This window comes from Simochromis diagramma, unplaced genomic scaffold (assembly GCF_900408965.1).
Source record: "Simochromis diagramma unplaced genomic scaffold, fSimDia1.1 OVJJ01000320.1, whole genome shotgun sequence".
Classification (NCBI taxonomy): domain Eukaryota; kingdom Metazoa; phylum Chordata; class Actinopteri; order Cichliformes; family Cichlidae; genus Simochromis; species Simochromis diagramma.
Window position 1 is genome coordinate 429,162 of NW_024386773.1, and position 19,795 is coordinate 448,956.

The 19,795-nt window shown below is 40.9% G+C and overlaps 2 protein-coding genes across 2 annotated transcripts; one reads left to right on the forward strand and one right to left on the reverse strand.

Annotated features, from left to right (window-relative positions):
- The first annotated feature begins 1,231 nt into the window (after positions 1-1,231).
- plch2b (phospholipase C, eta 2b) lies at positions 1,232-12,510 on the forward strand. The gene is given in 20 exon segments (XM_040001047.1): positions 1,232-1,949; positions 2,889-3,035; positions 3,558-3,801; positions 3,917-4,046; positions 5,556-5,726; positions 6,033-6,126; positions 6,252-6,455; positions 6,551-6,671; positions 6,763-6,934; positions 8,039-8,320; positions 8,404-8,501; positions 8,594-8,682; positions 8,795-8,980; positions 9,068-9,175; positions 9,278-9,402; positions 9,495-9,579; positions 9,670-9,816; positions 11,042-11,121; positions 11,211-12,291; positions 12,394-12,510. Coding segments are annotated over 20 exon segments (3,924 nt in total). The 5' UTR covers positions 1,232-1,597; the 3' UTR covers positions 12,402-12,510.
- A 376-nt stretch (positions 12,511-12,886) lies between these two features.
- On the reverse strand, positions 12,887-18,476 carry si:dkey-183j2.10 (probable glutamate receptor). The gene is made up of 10 exons (XM_040001033.1): positions 18,349-18,476; positions 18,134-18,223; positions 15,378-15,409; positions 15,113-15,292; positions 14,707-14,930; positions 14,446-14,543; positions 14,121-14,338; positions 13,818-14,037; positions 13,467-13,711; positions 12,887-13,165 (listed from the first exon to the last, which is right to left on the reverse strand). The coding sequence occupies exons 2-10, from the start codon at positions 18,198-18,200 to the stop codon at positions 13,061-13,063; spliced, it is 1,389 nt and encodes a 462-aa protein (XP_039856967.1). The 5' UTR covers positions 18,201-18,223; positions 18,349-18,476; the 3' UTR covers positions 12,887-13,060.
- Between the last annotated feature and the right edge of the window lie 1,319 nt (positions 18,477-19,795).

The window sequence follows — 19,795 nt, forward strand, 5'->3', positions numbered from 1 at the left end:
GTATCCACCCTGATACACCACAGCAGTACAGAAGCCATTCATTGACACAAAGCTTTTATTTTGACTCAAATGTGTTTCCCTGCACGCGCGTTTTGGGAACTGTATCTTCCGTAGTGCAACCTTAAAAAAGGTTTCAAAAATACTCAGAAGCAATTGAGAAAACGTGAAAATGTCCACGTTTCCTTTCACAGCTTTTCTCAGTTGCTTTAGAATATTTCTAAACACAGTTTCGATGTTCCCCGAAGTGTTGATGCATTTCCCAAAGCAGCTCATGCGTTTAGCAAAACACCACAGTTCTGCTGGATGCATGAGCTTTTTCTAATGTCACTGAATGAGTTATTGCCAGGTTCCTTTGACATTGTGTAAGCATGAGTGGTCAAAATATTTAGCCATTTTCTCAGAATGAAAGCCTGCTGTTCCAGACTGTCTTTCTGTGGCTGACTAACTGCTATTGTGTGGTTTCATGTTCAATTATTCTATTAACATCTTATGACAAGTGCAAATAAACTATTTTATTTGTCCTGCAATGATCTCACAATACTTTTACACTGCACAGAACATTACCATGGAGACCATCAATAACAAGAACATGAACTGTGGTAAGAAAACAGTGCTGCAACACTGAACAGCCTGTTGCTTCTGTCCTTTTGGACACCAGTAAGAACTGGTGTCCAAAAGGACGCCTGATTCTCTCCCTTGCAATGCAGCAAAGCCAGAACCACAATGTGCACCACATCCACCCTCTGCATTCTACACCTACACACATCCTTACATCTCTTCTTCTTCCAAGGCAGAATTGTTGCCTCCAGGAATGTTTATCTGAGGAGGCTCCTACATGTTTATTTGTACTTTGATTTATTTTTTAAGAAGCACAAAGACACAACCAATAACTGTAAACCAATTGTAGAATTTGTATTAAGCTTCTGAAGCATTTGCAGATAGCTAGACCCTTTCTCTTGTGTACAAGTAAAAATATTGTGAAAAATTTCACATACTGGTTTGACAGCTTCACCTGCCATTCGAGAAGCGTCTGCTCTATGTCAGACTTTTGCCTCTAGGGGGAAATCACTGCACACAGTATGACGATACTTCAAGCTTCTTAAAACCTTAATGGCTCTAGTGGTAAAGCCTAATACTGTGTGTCATAAACATGGTTATGAAATCTACTTTAATGTCCATATTCTGTAATAACTTTGACTCTCATAGGTATGGTTAAAATAAAATGTGCAGCCACCGTGTCCCACTGTCTTCCTTCAGAGGCTTACTGGAAAATCCCTCTATGAAAGCAAGGCTGAAGCCTCACTCCGGGATTACAGCTTCAGGAAGATTTACTGACACAGACAAGGTGCACACTTCTTCCAATCTGAGAGCCCTCTCTGCATGAAAACATTCATAGAAGAACACTTGATGGTCACTACACTGGAAACCTGGACAAACAATGTCAAGGAATGAGCTTCCAGGGTGGGAATGTCGGTCCTTGCTCCCATGTAGGAATGCTTTAACTACAAGATGAGGATATGCTGACCCGCGTTACAAAAAAACCTGTCTGAAGAGTCCAGCAGAGTGGGGAGGAAGAAGGTGGGTTCTCGTGGTGTGGATGGGCCAGGAGAGCCTGACCCAAATGTACAACTCAGGGATGAACATCAGCTCTGCGATGGCACCACGGTCTCCCGGACACAGTGGAACTCCACCACTGTCCTCTCTGCCTCCTAAGAAGACAACCTTTCAGTCCTTGGGATCTCTGTCATCAGGAGTGTTTTCACCGTCTCTGGCTAAAGCCTCCACTCATCAGGCAAACCCTGGCTCCAGCCGACTGAATTCCCCCACTCCATCTATTATGAGCTCCCCAAAACTTTGGCAGAAAGCATCTGTTTCTCGACTCGCAGAGGAATTCTTCTGGATTGGTGGAAGTGTGGTTGCACAGCCTAAATGGAGACTGGGTCAGATAGGTAATATTAAGTCAACTGATCACTAAATAATACTTAAATAATCACAGAAGCTCAGCAGCCTGTTTAGCAGAGGTGCTTGCTGTCTGCACCACACTGAGAGGGAAGAGGGAAAAGTTTTACTGGACATTTTTATTCCGGGTGTTGTAAATTTAAAACATTTGCCGTGACGTGTTGTCGCGAATGGCCTTCAAAACAAGGCGCTCGCACGTATAACAAATTAGGGAAGCAGTGAAGCAGATAATGGGCATATGGACAGTAGACAATCCTTTAGGATTAGCCTGAATGGTTTGCCAGGTTGCGTCACATGCACCTGAGCTTCAGATTACAAACAAAGGTTACTCGCACACAACACATAAACCGGTGACCTGATAATGGCTTCATTGTTAGGAGAAAAAAGTGGTTCTGTTAAACGCTTTCCCAGTATACTTACTGTGGGCGCACACACCATTAAAGATTTCATGGAAAGTCACTGAAGGAAAGTCAGAAGAGACACTGTAGAGCACTGTGACGCATCTGACTGTAGGCACAGGTCAGACAATAAGTAGTTTGTGTATTTTCATGGTGTAACTCAGCCTGTAATCTCACGAAGTAATGCTTGATAGTAAACCTCTAATCATCCCTTTGAGCTCTCATGATACTTCCCAACACAAAATAATGTGGTGTAGGATTTCATAAGTTACAAACATTCTCAGTCAATGACAACAGTAAGGCTCTTTTGACTTGGTGGTGGTGTAAGTAAGGCACCAACATGATATTTTTACTCATAACCTCAGCATGCACGATCCCAACATATCAAGATTTTATATTAAACTGAACATTTGATATCTTTGGGCACCCTGTGGTGTTGTCCATAAATTAATCGCAGTGGATTTCTGACAATCTTGACTAAAGAAGCCTAAAGAAACCTTTGATAAATTTGTTTCTTGTGTTGTCCTGTAGTGGAGAGGTGTATGTGCACCATGCAAACTGGCACTCAGTTAACCAAAATGAAGGGGAAGAAGAAAGGACTGGTGCGATTCTTTTACCTGGACGAGCACAAGTCCTGCATCCGATGGCGACCCTCCAGAAAACATGACAAGGCCAAAAGTGAGTGACCACCTTTTGGTGTGGACGATCACTCGGGACTATTTGTATTGCATGAGAATTGAATTCAGCTCAAAGTTCATATTTGTATTTACTGATTATGATGTCTTAAAGAAACCACATTTTAGGCGTGGCCCTTCAGCTGAGGAAAAGCCACAAAAAGCTGTTTTGATGAATATTTGGTTTGGACCATCAGTTATAACTCCTGTTAGTTCAGCAAAGTTTCTTTTGGTTGATGGCAAATTTACCAGAAGAGTTGGATTTCTGCTCTTTAAAAAGCTGACATGTTTTACATCTGATAAACTGTTGTATTGTTGGGCGTTGGGACATTTACTGGTGTCCCAATCCTGTAGGCATAACGTATTTCCATGTATGTTTGCACATGGTTCAATAAATCATTTTCCTGGCAAGATTTATAATGAAATGGAGGTTTTTGCACAATACTGCATATTATTGTTTATAATTTATTTATTTTCAATGCTGCAGAGACATGAATGACCTCTCTGATTTTGTTTTGTTTTTCAGTAACTATTGATTCCATTCATGAGGTGTGTGAGGGGAAAAAGTCAGAGGTCTTCAGGCGTTACGCAGACAACCGTTTCGACCCAAACTGCTGCTTCAGTATTTACTACGGGGACCGTGTGAAGTCCCTGGACCTGGTCTCCACCAACGCAGAGGAGACCCGCACTTGGATCACTGGGCTGAAATACCTCATGGCTGGTATCAGTGATGAAGATAGTTTGGCTCGGAGGCAGCGCACCCGTGATCAATATCCTTTATCCGCCCACACAACTGTTCAACATGGTTTATAGGCACAAATACATCACTTTATATTTGGTAAACTGATTGTTTAGCGTATGGTTCAGCCTTAACTGCAGTTGAACGTGGTTACAGCAGACTTTCTCTGAGGCAGATAAAAATGGAGATGGCACCCTGAGCATCGGAGAAGTTCACCAGCTGCTCCACAAGCTCAATGTGAATTTACCCAAGCAGAAAGTCAGGGAGATGTTTCAGGTAAGACTTAAACGTGACAGACTTAACATGACTGTAACCTCTAATTGACACTTGCCCTCTGCTCCCCTACACTCAAAAAGTGATTCTTTGACCTGAAACATATAAGGTCAAAGGTTAACTTATTCAAACAATGAATCATTAAGGAAAAAATGCCCGGTGAAAACTGAATGTATACCAATCAAGTCAAATTTATTTGCCTAGACGTGATAAAATTTAGCGTTTTACACTGTACTTGTATAACAAACTTACATAACAAAAGTCCACATTTAGGGCGTAAATATTTTTTGAGTGCAGACATGTTTCATAGAATTTTAAACTACAACATGTTGGTTACTTGAATGATAGCTTTACCTGAGTTTATTTGTCAATGATATGTAGTAACAGGCCTCATCTTTATTGAGCACGAGCATTGCTGCCACTGTCATAGTCGCTGCCTTTGTTTTTCCAGTCTTGTTGGCATGCTTGTATTCTCATTGATAATAACTGATCCTAAGGGAAGGGAAATGTATATATCAGAACAAATTTTCATGGCAAATTATTCAGTAGGTTCAGTAGCTTAAAGTGTTTCTGACATGATGCCCTTCAGAACCAGAAGAAGTCCTCCTACTGCGCCAAACTATTTTTTTTAACTCACTTAAAATAAAAAGAGATCCAAGTTGAATTTTTACACGTGCAAAGTTAGCACAATAGCTTCCATATTCATAAACTCAGGGTCACTACTTTTTTAATGATATGGACTAATTTTGTTTAATAAATAAAGTGAGAGACTACATAGGTGTGTACGTCTCTCTTCTGGTAATGTCATTGTCTGTTTCCAGTAAGAAGGCAAGTCCCACATTCTGAGAAAAACTCACAGTCACTGTCGAGACATTTAACACCACACCTTTCGTGGTAGTGACAAAGCAAAAACATCACCAGAGAGCACGATTCCTCCTCAGAGGACCGTGTCAGTATTTAAACCTGCACAAAACAAGTATACCAATACTTGCAGAGCCAAACCGTGCAACTAAAATGGCTAAAATAAATAAATAGAGCAAGAAAAAATATAACAGCTAGTAAATCTAGTAAAATGTTTCAAACCCAGAAAATATGACAGGACACAAATCCTGCACTCTGGGGCAGCCTAAAGAAACCAGAGTGGAAAGTGTATTAACGAATAAAAAAATATGTAAAATCCTTAAGCAGACTCTCCCTGTGATCTTCCCATGCTTCCCATCATCCCATGATTATATACAGAGAAGCATAAAATGCTACAGATGGAGCCAGCAGACAAATATGTGCATTCAGTGTTTTTGTTGGAACGGTGGAAAAGGCTATCACCGGAAGCCCATATGGTTGTCACAGATGGCCTTTGTTGTATCGCAATATTGCTTTAGTTGCAGTAGCTCACTGCCCGTCCTCCCCTCCCCCACCTGTGAATGAGCTCTGTTTTGATGCTGACAGATATATCATTCAGAAGGTACTGAGAGAGAGACAGACATCATAAAATGTTTTCGCCACTATCTGCAGGAAGCAGACACGGACGAGAACCAGGGCTCTCTCGGCTTTGATGAATTTTGTTCATTCTACAAGATGATTTCCACACGCAGAGACCTCTACCTGATTCTGATCTCCTACAGCAATCAGAAAGAAGTCCTGGATCTCCATGACCTTGCACGCTTTCTGGAAAATGAACAGAAGGTAGTCAAAAGTCAAACCAATCACAATCATCTGTTTGATACTATTTATCCCCATTTTTACCTCTCTTTGAAATGCATTTAAAGTGTATCAGATTAACATCAGTGATGGTGTCTAAGAAGAAGCTAAAATGTATTTTAACCAATCACTGCAGTGCAAGAGACAAACGTGAAGTCATGAAATTGAGATATAACAAGCAATAAAGTGCTTTAAAAGATTGCATTAAATTATTGCTAATAGCAGTTTTCAAAAAGCTTTTAACTTTTGGATCCAATAAGATAAAAACAGTTCATTGTGTTCTATTTGTAGATGCGAGGCCTAAACAGAGAGCATCTAGTGGACATAGTGGCCAAGTTTGAGCCGTGTCCTGAGAACCTCCAGCGTATGGTACTGGGTATTGATGGTATGTAGGCCTTGCTCAAAGTGCCTGTGGCCGGTGAAACGTCGTTATTATCACATGTCAGTCAAACCAGATTTAATTTTCAGTCTGTAAATAAAATAGCTGCTTCAACAACTCTCTTCCTTTAGGTTTCACCAACTACATGCGGAGTCCTGCAGGCGATATCTTCAACCCCGAGCACAATCAGGTAAACCAGGACATGACGCAGCCTCTAACCAACTACTTCATTGCCACGTCTCACAACACCTACCTGACAGGAGACCAGCTGCTCTCTCAGTCTAGAGTGGAAATGTATGCCTACGTTCTGCAGGCAGGCTGTCGCTGTGTCGAGGGTAAGAGCCGACACAACAAGAACCTGAGCTGTTATTTCAGTGTGTGATTTTTTATAAGATTACAAATGGTTGTCAGCTCTTTCCCCCTCTCTTAGTGGACTGCTGGGATGGACCAGATGGAGAGCCCATTGTCCATCATGGTTATACCTTGACATCCAAAATTCTCTTCAAAGATGTAATTGAAACAATTGACAAATATGCCTTCACAAAATCACAGTAAGATTTTTTTTTATTCCTGGTGCTCATTTCAATTTTGTCGAGCTGGTGCACCTGCGCAGTCGTTCAGTTATTGTCACCTCACTGCCAGGTATCCCGTGATCCTGTCCATAGAGAACCACTGCACTGTGCCTCAGCAGAAAAAGATGGCTAAATATCTGAGAGAGGTGCTGCAGGACAAACTGGATCTGAGCAATGTCAGCGTGCATGAATGCAAAAAGCTGCCATCCCCTGAGATCCTGAAAGGAAAGGTTTTGGTCAAGGTACAGTTGTTTTTACCCACACACACAATCACAAGCACACACAAGCACACACACACACACACACACATGCACACACACACATGCGCACACACACACGAACACACACCTCTATGCTATTCAGACGTCACCTGACTACAGTAGGTAGACACTTCCAAGTATCATCTCATTGCAGTTATTACATGCAAAGTGGATGAACCAGCTGACAAAATACCTCACTGAGCTGATAGGAAGTTAACTTTAAACCAAATATTTAATCATCACAACCAAGGAATGCAGATGAGCATCTCTGATCGTGCAACGTGTTGAACCTTAAAGCAGATGGGCTACAGCAACAGAAGACCACACCAGGTGCCACTCCCTTTAGATGAGAACAGGAAACTGAAACTAAAGTTCACATGGGTTTGCCAAACGTGGACAATCCTCATTACCTCACCGTCTTGTGTCAACAGTTCAGTCTGGTGTGGTGTTGCTATAGTCTGGGTATATTTTCTTGTCAAATTTTGGGCTTGAGCATCAGAATAAGGACCAAAATCTCAGAGGAATGTTTCTAGCACCATGGAGTTAAGAGTTAAGGCAGCTATGAAGGAAAAAGGAGGGTTAAACCCAGGGCCAGCAAGGTGTACCTAATGAAGTGGCTGGTGAAATTTGAAATTAAGCAATACTGTTCACGTTTAGCTCAAAAACAATTTACAATGATGTAACTTTTAGTGCCTGTGAGGCCACAGACTCTCATTCACATTACATCTCAGGAATGTGACTCTGCAGATGTTGAGGTGTGTTCATTTCCCTTTGTGAGACACAATGCTGAAAACTGTCTTTTTTCTTTTCTGTAACAAAGTCTGTCAACACAACACGAAGGTGTAAATGTAAACCCTGTCCAGTCTGTTGCAATCACTATCCCTCATGCAGTGATGTGTAACCCACACAGTACTTGTGTAGGTTACAAACTGCACACAGCAAGTAGAAAGAGTGCAGCTTTGTGCTTTCTCTATCATTGTCCTTGGCAGATCCTTGGCAGTTTACAAAATAAATGATTATATGTATATTATTACACACACACACACACACACACACACAAAGCGATTGTTAATTTTCTGTTTTTAGGGGAAGAAGCTGCCAGCAAACCTTGATCCTGATGTGGAGGAGGGTGATGTGTCTGATGAAGACACTGGAAATGAGGAAGAAGAGGACGATGATGATGATGATAACCCACAGGCAAATGAAACATTTAAACAGAAAGAAAGAAACAAAGTAAGTAAGAAAGAAGGTAAATATAGTAAGATTGCAATTTGAACTTTTCAGGATGGGAATAGCGTTAACTCTACTAATCAGCCTAAGAAGAAGAGACGATTTGGGAGATCAATCATGAGAAGCTTCAAAAGAAAGGTCAGCTGATATAAAAACAATATCTGACAGCTTTTCTTTTGGGTGACTTTGACTTAAAATATTCGATTTTTTTTTTCTTTTAGAGAAAAAAGAGAATAGGAGTGAAAAACAAGGCCATGTCTGATGGTGAATCAGACTACAGCAGCAGCAGGGAGAGGACACAAATTGTTTACCATCCTAAGTAAGACCTGTTACTAAAGGTCAAAAACAGCTGACAATCTAAACTTTATCATATCTGGGATTACACTTATATGATTCCCTCTGTCTCCGCAGAAAAAGGAAAACAATGAGGCTCTCCCGAGCTCTCTCTGATCTGGTCAAATACACAAAATCTGTCCGTGTGCATGACATAGAAACACAAGGTAAATCCAACTAGAAACCTTTGCCTGCATTTTTGTTTTCACTAAGCACATCCCAACTCATAGAAACTTTTCAGAGTGAGTGTCTCATACATTTTAATTTTCTTTTTGGCAGCATTCATGAGCAGTTGGCAGGTATCGTCCCTGGATGAGACAGTAATGAACCAGATCTTACAGCTTAAACCAGGTGAGCTGGTGCGTTTCAACCAGCGCCAGCTTCTAAGAGTCTATCCGTCCAACTACAGAGTGGACTCAAGCAACTTCAACCCACAATCATACTGGAACTCAGGATGCCATATGGGTAACAAAAGTGTCACTAAAACTCAATACTAGCGTTATGTGATACTGTTTTTTGTTAACTTGTTGTCACGTTGCTGTTTCATCTTAGTTGCTATGAATTATCAAACAGAAGGTCGCATGCTTGAACTGAACCAAGCCAAGTTCTCGAGCAATGGAAACTGTGGATATATTCTGAAGCCCAAGTGCATGTGTAAAGGTACGTGGTGTTCACTCACACTTAGTAGATTTCTGCAGATTACAAAGTGAAGAGCAATGAATCCTGGATCAGCACCTAATAAATACTATTGCTTTTCATAAGGTGCCTTTAACCCAGTGTTGGAGGAGCCCCTGCCAGGACACAGAAAAACTCAGTTAGTGCTGAAGATCATTAGTGGACAGCAACTTCCTAAACCCAAAGACTCCATGTTTGGGGACAGAGGAGAGGTCAGGTCAAAATACAGTAGATATAAAGTCAAAGAGTTCAACAAAAATACATTTTTAACACTAAAGTCAAGTTTTTCTTGGACTTTTTTTAGATAATTGATCCCTTTGTTGAAGTCGAGATCATCGGCCTACCTGTTGACTGCTCCAAGCAGCAGACTAGAGTAGTGCATGATAACGGTACGTGTGAAGCTCCACGTTGCAGTTTAAATCACTCCAAGCCAAGCTGACTTTGTGTTTCTCAGTCTTGGTGACATTCCTTTCTTTCAGGTTTCAACCCAATGTGGGAGGAAACCCTCGTCTTCAACATTCAAATGCCTCAAATCGCCCTGGTGCGATTCCAGGTGTGGGATCACGATCCTATTGGAAGAGACTTCATTGGACAGAGGACTGTAGCTTTTACCAGCATGATGCCAGGTGGAGTACCTGTACACTTGTTTGCTTGGTTCCAGAAGTTATACTTCTGAAAGCATGCTCCTTTATTCTGTTAAAATTAAAATCTAAGCCTTGTTGTCTTTTGAAAGGTTATTCATTTTTCAGTGTTGCAAAAACTTCATTTTTACAAATAAATGAAAGATTTAGGGCAACTTCCCACTTTCTGCAGAGTATCATTAGTGTTTTGTTTTAACTATGAGGCATTTGGGAAATGCACCTTCAGAACATCAAAAATATGAGAAACGTGCTAAAGCGATTGAGCAAAACTTTATGAATTTGATTATTTGTCCTTGCCAGTGTTGCAGATTTGTTTTGAGTCCTTACGTGTTAAAAAAGTGAAAGAATATAAGGACTGAGTTTCCATCAGTGGAATATATATATACACACAACGCTGCAAGAAAAGAGCACAACACATTGTCATTATCCAGTCCAGATCACACCCCCCTCAGACCAAAACAATCAGCATAAACCATCAGAGGCAGCAGAGCGGACGGTCTGATCTCACACGCTTCCACAGCAGGTTCTTTCCTAAGTACAATACAGGAAATACTGTTTTTATACTTGAAATTACCTGACATATTGTCCTTTCCAAAAAAAAAATTCTGAAGTAATTTTGTGGACTTGAAAATCTAACTAGAGTAAAATAAAATAAAAATAGAGCAAATATCTTGAGTTGGAGCATTTTTTAATTTGGTGGAAATATTATGAAAACTTGTCTCATGAGACTTTGATGTATTTATTGAGACTGGATGTCTAAAATACTTCAATTGCTTTCAAAATGTTCTGTGCTTTTATTGTAATACCTGTGCTGATTTTCCTATAATATAAATTTCCTCTGACTTATGCTCTCCACAATATAACAATAATTAATAAAGACTAAAACTAAGATTGAAACCAGTGAAAACTAAACTGAAGTGAGCAAACAAACCCTGAGACTATTTTAAACGAAACTAAACTGAAAGCAAAAAGTGAAAACAGAATAAAACAAAAACTAATTCATAAACAAAATTAAGATAACTCTGGTCTTGACTCCGTGCGCATTCTGTTTTATGTTGGCATTCATTTGTCTCTGACTCTAAGCTCTCCACAAGATGTCCTACATATCCAAACCCAGTGTAAGTGTACAGATGCCAAATAAAGGATTTCAAATCTAAACCTCTGTTATAATTTTTTTTTTCCTGTTGTTTGTTTGTGTGCTTGTTCGCAGGTTACCGCCATGTCTACCTGGAGGAAATGGCAGAATCATCGATCTTTGTTCATGTCGCTATTATTGACATGGCAGGAAAGGTATGGCATTATAAAATACACTTACAGATCTAAGATCATCTTCACCTGACAACTCTATCTTATGATTTCTGATTTCCTTTGTGTGACAGATCAAACCAGCAAATGCTGTGCAAGCAGCTAGGAAACACATCCAAAAAGCAGCCCAGAAGCATATGAAGAGCCATCAAAGGCAGCCATCTCTAGATTTTTCTGTCCAGTCTTCAGAAGATGGACGCGCTTTGTACTTCCGCAAAGATCTGGACACCATCTCTCAGGACAGCAGGAGTGGGGAAACGTCTCATCTGGTTCAAGGGCCCGCAGCCAAGGCTGCCATCCACAAAGGGGCCATGAGTGAACCTGTCAGGCGAGCTCACAGAGTTAAAATTCTTGAACCACAAGAGACAAAGAGAGGGATCTTTAGCCGGATGTCTTCCACTGACTCCCAGCACACTGGGGTTGCTCCCTGCGTGATAGCTGAAAGCTTTGACCTTGAGACCTCTTCCCAGACTTCTTCTCCTGACAGTCCTGCTCCAGACAGCCAAAATCCAGTAATTCAAGAGGAGCTGGAAAATGACCCCAGTGAATTACAACAGTCCAACTGTGCTGGGCAGCAGATAGAGTCAGAGCAGCCTGAACCACCTGAGGAATTACCACCAGAATCAAAACCAGGCAATGACATTGCCACAGAGCCTGAGCCACTGCCAGAAGCTCAGAGTCAGACCGACACAGTCCCTCAGCCTCCACTCGTGCCACAGCCAGAAGCCAAACCTTCTCCTCTTGTCCCTCCATCATCCCCTGCAAGGGTTAGACGGACTTTAGAAGCTCCCGTGACCCCCTGGCCATCCATCCCAATAAGGACAAAGGGCCGCTCACGCAGTTGCCCGCGAAAACAGACTACCTCTGCTCAGACACCGATGCTGAACCGAAAGCCTACTTTCCACTGTCAGACGCGCGGAGCTGAAAACTACAGCAGCTACGGCAACCCTGTGAGACGCATACCCAACGGTCTCTGCCTATTGGACACCACGTCCAGCAGCAGCAGCGACAGCAGCACCGACAGCCTAGACTTTGTGCCCCCGCCCTCATCAGCTGGGTCAGAGCAACACGAAGGGACACTGCAGAGAGAGATGAAGGCCCTCTTTGACCAGAAGATGAGGGAGATCCGCTGTAAATCACCGCTTTTTCTAGATGGTGAGTCACATTTGCAAAAGAATGAAAAGAAGTTTGATTACAAAAGCTAAGTGGCTCTATGTAATCAGCCTTTTTGTTCTTTACTGTTTTTGTGTTTTTTAGATTTGTGACAGGAAGAGATCAAGGTCCTCCTGAAAAAAGAAAAGGATCAACAACAAGAAAAAAGAGGAATGATGGTGATGGTGGAGTGATATGTGTCAGATATGTGGCTTTTCTTTCTAGAATGATGGACGACGCAAAGCATTTAAACACTGTTAGATGTTTTTTTTTATTTCTTTTCTAATCTTGCTGAAATGTTTACAATCATCCCAGTTTTTATGCATGAAGTAGTTTCTAAAAAGAAACTGCTGAAGTCACATGATGCCACTGCCAAGTGTACAAAATACATGATGCAGAGTTGCAAGCAGTAAACCTAGAAAGTAAACATGTGCACACGTTGTTAGCAAAATGTTGAGTTTACAAGTGTAAACTGAAATTAAAAACGTTTTTTTATACTGAAGTGTTTGATTTTTCATTGAAAGAGTAGCAGTTGTACTGAAAAATCAGTAATTTATATATCTGAAAAAGTTGGACTTTTTTTTACATTTTAGTTCAAATGTAAATAATAAGGTACATAATAAGGTTTACAGTCTACTGAGTTAATATTTCTGTAAATTCTTTGAACAAAGTTATCAAGTGTTATCAAGCCAAATGGAAAAAAATAATTAAATCAAACATAAAAAGCTCTAAAATCTAAACGTTTCATAGTAGTTGAATCTTCCAAAGGCTTCTATGCCTTTTCCTTGTCTTTATCTACATTTTCCTGGGATCTGTTCCCACTGCTGGTCCTCAAGCGCAGACTCAGCTCCTCAGTCAGTACAGAGCAACATGTCTTCTGTGGGATGGACATGCAATCAAGATTAACACCAGTGCAACAAAAACACTTTATTCCACCTATTAGTTTAATGCAAATATAGATGAATGGATGGGTAGGCATCCCAGTCATCTGTATTTTCTAAAATCCATGTAATAAACGACAATGTTGCTTCAAATTGCAACCAATAAAAAAACAATCTTCTAATGGCAGAAGAACTGCTGCAGCCAAAAAAATCATCAATTAATTTAAAATCTTAAAGAATAAACACACACACACTGTTTCACTTGAGACATGTGAGTTGCGACAACCTTGCACATACCTTGTGCTCTGCTGCACGCCTGCGACTCTTGAAGGTCAGCTCCAGGACAGCCGCAATTGTTCCCAGCCCAAGGCCGAGGGAAAGCACCAGAAATATCCCCTTGAGGTTATGCGGCTGCACAGCTGACACCTTGCCCTTGTCTGCTATGCAGCTGCTTGCCCACCACTTGCTTCGCAAGTAAGCCAGCTCCCCTGCCTCACTTAGCTGTAGGATTGCCACACTGAGGTTCTTTATGATTGGAGAACCTTTGAGGAAAAAAATGATAGTTTTGGGTTATGTGCTGAATTTGATTTTACCATCTTTCATCTAAACTTAACTGTTTAATTAGAGTTTAAAAATAAATAACCTCACCAAGAGCAGCAGCAATGCTGTATCCCCTCATACCAACGACTTCATGCGCCCGGACTAGTTCACAGTAACGCGCTACAGCTAAGTCCAGAGAAACAGACTCTCCAATGAAGGCGTAGTTGCCCTCTTTTGCACGTCGAATGCCTTCATCCATACTCGACACAAAACTCTTTGTCCGCTCCATGTGCTCATAGATTCTGCGGTACACTGGGTTGTTTGAATTCTAAATGAAGAAAAAAGAATAGCTTAGAGAGAAAAGCTCTCTAATTCCAGCTGAACTAGACACTTTAGGGCTGCAGTACTCACCTTAAAGAAAGCAAGTGTGGAAGAGCCGGCCAGGCAGCCATATTCAATCACATCCTGATTGGCCAAGTCCTCAAACCCTTTCACCATCAGGTGAGAGGACTCTGGGGTCTTAGTGGAGCTGAGGTTGGAGAAATAGCAAGCCAAGAGGACAACGCTAAATAACCACCAACTGCTGCAGATGACACGCCCCGAAAGGGCTTTGGGATGAGGGCCGGCACCTGAAACACAAAAAAGGCTCAGCAAATGCCACAAAAGGGAGAGATGTTCACTTGTTTGTTGTTCAGATGCTTATTGGATTAGATGGTGTCTGGCATTTGCCATTAACCTTGAAGAGTCAGAGCTCCAGCTGTGTACCAAAGGCTGTGGAGGAGACCGAACGTGTTTTTCTCACTCTGAGGCTGACTCCACTCAGAAGGGCTGAGTCTGCAATTTGGATCAAAGGTGTTAATTGTTAATGAGACAGCACTCAGAGTAACCCACTGCCCGAAGGAATACAGATATAACCTCAAAACCCTCAAGAACTTAAATCAATCATTATTAAATTAATCATAATAATCACTTTAAAGAATTTGCTTTCATGACCAACCTGGCAACTATGAAGATGCAAGCAGCCGTCCCCAGATAGGCAATGAGTATGCCAACCCAGGTCTGTGCTGAGAAAGGGGAAAGGAAATCAAAGAAGCCTGCATCCTCTGAAATGTCCTTCCTCAGCAGAATACTGATTCCCGTCTGCATGAATGGTTTGGTCATTCCCACAGCTTTCTCCCGAGCTGCAGTGAGAGTCAGCGGAGCAATAGCGAGGTCTGCTTCCTGTAGGATAAAAATATATTTGGCTAGTTTGGATATATAGTGTGCATACTTTATTGGAACTTCTTAACATAGTTAGGTTTAAAGTCATGTTGATTTTTTTTTTAATTGTAGAACCCTTTCAAAAACACCACATGTTTCATGTGGCAGGTCACTTCTTCTTTTGAGAGTGCTTTGCTGCTCACCCCTCTCACCACCTCTCCAACCATCCCGTTCCAGTTCCCGCTCTCTTCCTGTCTACCATACGCGCCATCTTTCACCAGCTGCACTTTGTACTTGAAGCCCACTTTCTTGGCTACTTCAGAGAGCAGGTCCATGCAAAAGCCTTCCAGCTGAGCACCTTTGGACATCACATACGGCTCTTGCTGAAAGAATCGATGTGAAAGTCAGTGGGATTTATTTCACATTTAATTTTGTATTCACAAAGATATGCAAAGCCAGATGAGGTACCTTTATTGTTGTGATTCTGAGCTCTGACTGCACTGTTGTTGAGAGACAAAAATAAGGAAAAATCTTTTAGATCAGCGATTTCATGAATTTTAAAAACCACAGCACACCTACATGACAGCTGTTTTCTGATTTTTATGGGACATTATTTGGAGTGTCATGTATTTTATTTACTGTCAAATATTTTTTAAATCTACTCAAAAAATCTGCACATTTTTAGCACACACATCCCCAGGTCTCTGTTTATGTTTGAAAATGTCCTATAATATGTGTACCAATCAGGAATAACACTGATTATCACTGCATGCTGGCACCTGTTGGTAGGTGAGATATATTAGGGAGCAATTGAACATTTTGTTCTCAAAGTTTATGTGTTAGAAGCAGGAAAAATGGCCACAAGGATTTGAGTTAGTCTGACGGGGGCAAATTTGGATGGTAGACAACTGAGTCAGAGCATCATCAGAACTGCAGGTCTTGTGGGGTGTTCCCGGTCTGTAGTTGTCAATATCTGTCAAAAGTGGTCCAAAGAAGAAACAGTGGTGAACCAGCAGCATCATAGGTGGCAAAGGCTCATTGGTTGACCCATGTGGTCTGATACAACAGACGAGCTACTATCGCTGAAATTGCTGAAAAATGTTAATGCTGCTCCTGATAGAAAGGTGTCAGAATACACAGTCCATTACACTTGGTTCGGTACGGGACTGCATAGCTGCAGACCAGTCAAGGTTTCCTTGCTGATCCCTGTCCACTGGCAAAACCATGAACAATGGGCATGTGAGCATCTGAACTGAACCACAGAGTGATGGAAGAAGGTGGCCTAGTCTGACAAATCATGTTTTCTCTTAATCACAAAGCTGGCCGGCTGCATGTGCATCACTAGAAGGAAGCAGGGTAATGGTTTGGGCAATGATCTGCTGGGAAACCTTGGGTTCCACCATCCATGTGGATGTTTAACACCTATCACCAACCTAAGTATTGTTGCAGATCATGTACACCCTTTCATGGAAACAGTACTCCCTGATGGCTGTGATCTGTTTCAGCAGGATAATGTGGCCTGCCACAACAACAAAAATGAGTTAATTTAAACCAAGAGTGGTTTAAATTCCTGCAGATGCACTTGACAAACAAGTCTGATCCACGGAGGCCCCATCTCACAACTTACAGGACTTATAGGCTCTGTTGCTAAAATCTTGGTGCCATATACCACAGCAAACCTTCAGGGGCCTAGTGGAGTCCATGCCTTGACAGATAAAGGCTGTTTTGGCAGCAAAAAAGGGACCAAAATAATATTATGCAGGTTGTAATAATGTGTATATTGTATTTGTGTAAATGTTTCTCTCTCTTTGTGTGTTACCTTTGCAACAGGCTAACAACCTGTCTTGGGTGTACCCAAACCTTTGTCCATGTGATGTTTTGCCATAATGCACAAAACCAAACACAGTAGATCTGCACCTGATTTACTGTTTTTGGTCAACACCTCATATCAACTGTGAAACATGGTGGTGGAAGTTGATGATTAGGGATTGTTTTGCAGCCACAGGCCCTGGGCACCTCCCACTCACTGAGTGGACCACAAAATCTTCTCTATATCAAAGTATTCTAGGGACAAATGTGAGGCCATCTGCCTAACTTTGGCTGGATTTACCTCATTTTAAAACCTGCAATAGAGTACAGTAGATATTTTTTGTGTGTCCTGAAAATACCCTGATATAAAAAACCATACAATTGACACAGAGTTTACTTTCTTTTATGTCTGTAAGCTGTACTAACAGATATTCACATTTTTACATGTTTATAAAAGCTCAAAGATTAGAAAGACACAATGGGAAGAATAAGTTAAGAACAAGTCCTTGTATGCTTTTACCATCACAGATGTTTTCATAGTTGGAGTCCAAACTAAATTTAGAAGAATCAAAAACTCCTTTGTGCAGCTTTTCATCTTCAGACTTTAACACACAGAGACGTCCCTGAGGTGAAATTTGGGGTCCATCTACTGACTTTTCAGCTCAAGTGGTTTCCGGTATCCTGGAGATCTGGCGGCTCTGCTCGCCTACTTGAAAAGTGTCCACAATCTATTTAGAGCAGTGTGTTATTCCAAAGAATTACAATGCTATGGCGCTGTGAGATGGGAGGGCAGTCAAAGAGCATCAAAAGCCTCAATTCAGGCCAAGGCCTACGGGATCCGTCACCACAGGGTGACCCTGACAACCATCAGATCCTCCTTTTCAAGAGATGACACCAACACAAGCTCTTAAAGCCCCTGTCAGTTTTTGGCCACTCTTACAGACAGGGTCATTGTTTGCTCCATGGACTTGATTTATTATCGTTTTTTGTGTCCGCTGGCTAGCTTTCTTGGACAGGATGTAGTGCAACACTTTGATATTTAGCAAGGCTGACAGTTTATGTATTTGTTTGCTGTCAACCATGATCATTTTCTACCAATTACTGGGGAGGAAACATGAGAAATTTGGCAAAGAAAGAAAGCAAGCTGCCACCACTCTGAATTACAAATGCAGTGACCGGGTCAAACTGTAACATATCAGTCTGTAGAAGCAAACTTAACAAAAACAATGTTGTTGTTGAGGGATGGATGGATGGATGAATGGATGGATGGATAGATGGATAGATGGAGGGATGGACATCCATCCATCCATCCATCCATCAACAACATTGTTGGATGGATGGATGTCCATCCATCCATCTATCCATCCATATCTTTTATGCATAGATGTGATCTAAATAAATAAACAGTCTCTTACTTGCAGTACATGTGCCCCTGTCCAGGAGAAATCCAAAGGACAGCAGAAACAATCCAAGCATCATCATCTCTCTTAATCTAGACTTGCAACCTACAAATTATAAGGAGAGTAGTAGTAGTTTAAGGAGCATGCATAGAAGAGATGCATCAACTTTATAACACAAAAGCAAAAAACAAAGCAATCAAAGCAATAAAAAAAAAAGCTTAAAAACTAACCTGAAAAGAGTCCAGGATTTGACAGCACGTCAGCTTCGAACTGACCCTGACAGTAGCCAGCGCTCGACTGTGATTCACTGTGAACTGGCGTTTTTCAGATTGCAGTGAAACAAGGGATAGCCAACCAAGACTTTGTGGGTGGAGAATGTGGAGAAATTATTTTAAGGGGGTGGAGACAAGCAGCATAATGTTCAAACATATAGCTTCCAGTGTGAATTAAAATGTGATTCATTCTAATGATGACTAAACAGATTATGCAAATAAACATCATCTGATTCACAGGAGGTTGCATTATAGTTAAGCTGAGCCCCCATAAGTTGCATGATACTTAAATTGCATGCTGGGCATTTGAAGCAAGATTTCTCTCATCGTAAAAGTAATTGTAGAAAGAGCGAAAGCTAGGGCATATTTGACTGGTTATTGGAGATGCTGATGTTACATATGCACAAAACACAAAACGCTCAGTGGGGAAAGAGTCAAAATATGACTTTTTGCAGTGTTACACTCTCTGGTGAAATGAGACCATGTCGATCAAAAGGTTGCAGTACACAGAAAGAAGATAAAATAACGTTCTCTCTCAGAGAACATAAACAAGGCTTTATTGGACAGTGTTCACTGACCTTGGAGAGACATCTGAAGCTCTGTGAAGTGTCAAATTGCTAAGAAAGCCTTTAAAATAGTGCAAATGAAACAGTGCTAAAGGTAATATGGAGTGAGAGACTGGTTTTTCCTTGCAGCTCTAAAACCAGTGTTTGACCTGTTCCCCCTCTTCAGGTTTGTATTTCTGATTGACTCCATGTTTCTTACAGTATGGTTTAATTATTAATGGAAAACCAAGAAGTTAAAGTTTTATTTACACCCAAATGAATCTGAATTCTGAAAATGTACACAGTCTTAAAACATTTATTAAAATATGAACTAAGAGGCTTCCTAGCAGCTGAACTGCAATTAATTTTTTCAGTTTTGCAGTAAGAACTGGTTACTTAATAAATACACATAATGCTGAAAATAAATAAATAAATAAAGGAATGATGCTAAACTGTCTATATGAATTTGTTCTTCTATTGAATCAGTATGTATGTGTGTTTTCAGTGGGTGTCTTGTAGCTTCAAAATGTAGAACAGACCTAAAGAAGTGAGTAAGCCAGTGATTATATAATCAATCTATCTCATCTTTCATCTTATGCAGAAAGAGTAATAAATTAAAGTAATAAAGTAAATAAATCATTGCTGATTTAAGCAGGACTGAAATATGATTGAACTACCTTTTCCTAAAAACCTGCCCCACTAAACCATCTACAGGTCACTCTTCTGTTGCAGGGCTAATGTTGTAACATTGTAGAATGTGGCACAGTGGAATCATTATGAGGATCTTCTGCCAGCTATTGGCTTAGGACTATTCTTCTTCTTTTGCATGTTTTTATTTATTTATTTGATGTGTGGACTTT

Excerpts from the sequence above, each read along its gene's own strand:
- si:dkey-183j2.10 (XM_040001033.1), bottom strand. The coding sequence starts at position 18,200 with ATGATGATGCTTGGATTGTTTCTGCTGTCCTTTGGATTTCTCCTGGAC. Across the intron at positions 15,410-18,133 it reads CAGGGGCACATGTACTGCAA|TGCAGTCAGAGCTCAGAATC; the intron begins GTAAGAGACTGT and ends TCTCAACAACAG. Across the intron at positions 13,166-13,466 it reads GGCGTGCAGCAGAGCACAAG|AAGACATGTTGCTCTGTACT; the intron begins GTATGTGCAAGG and ends TCCATCCCACAG.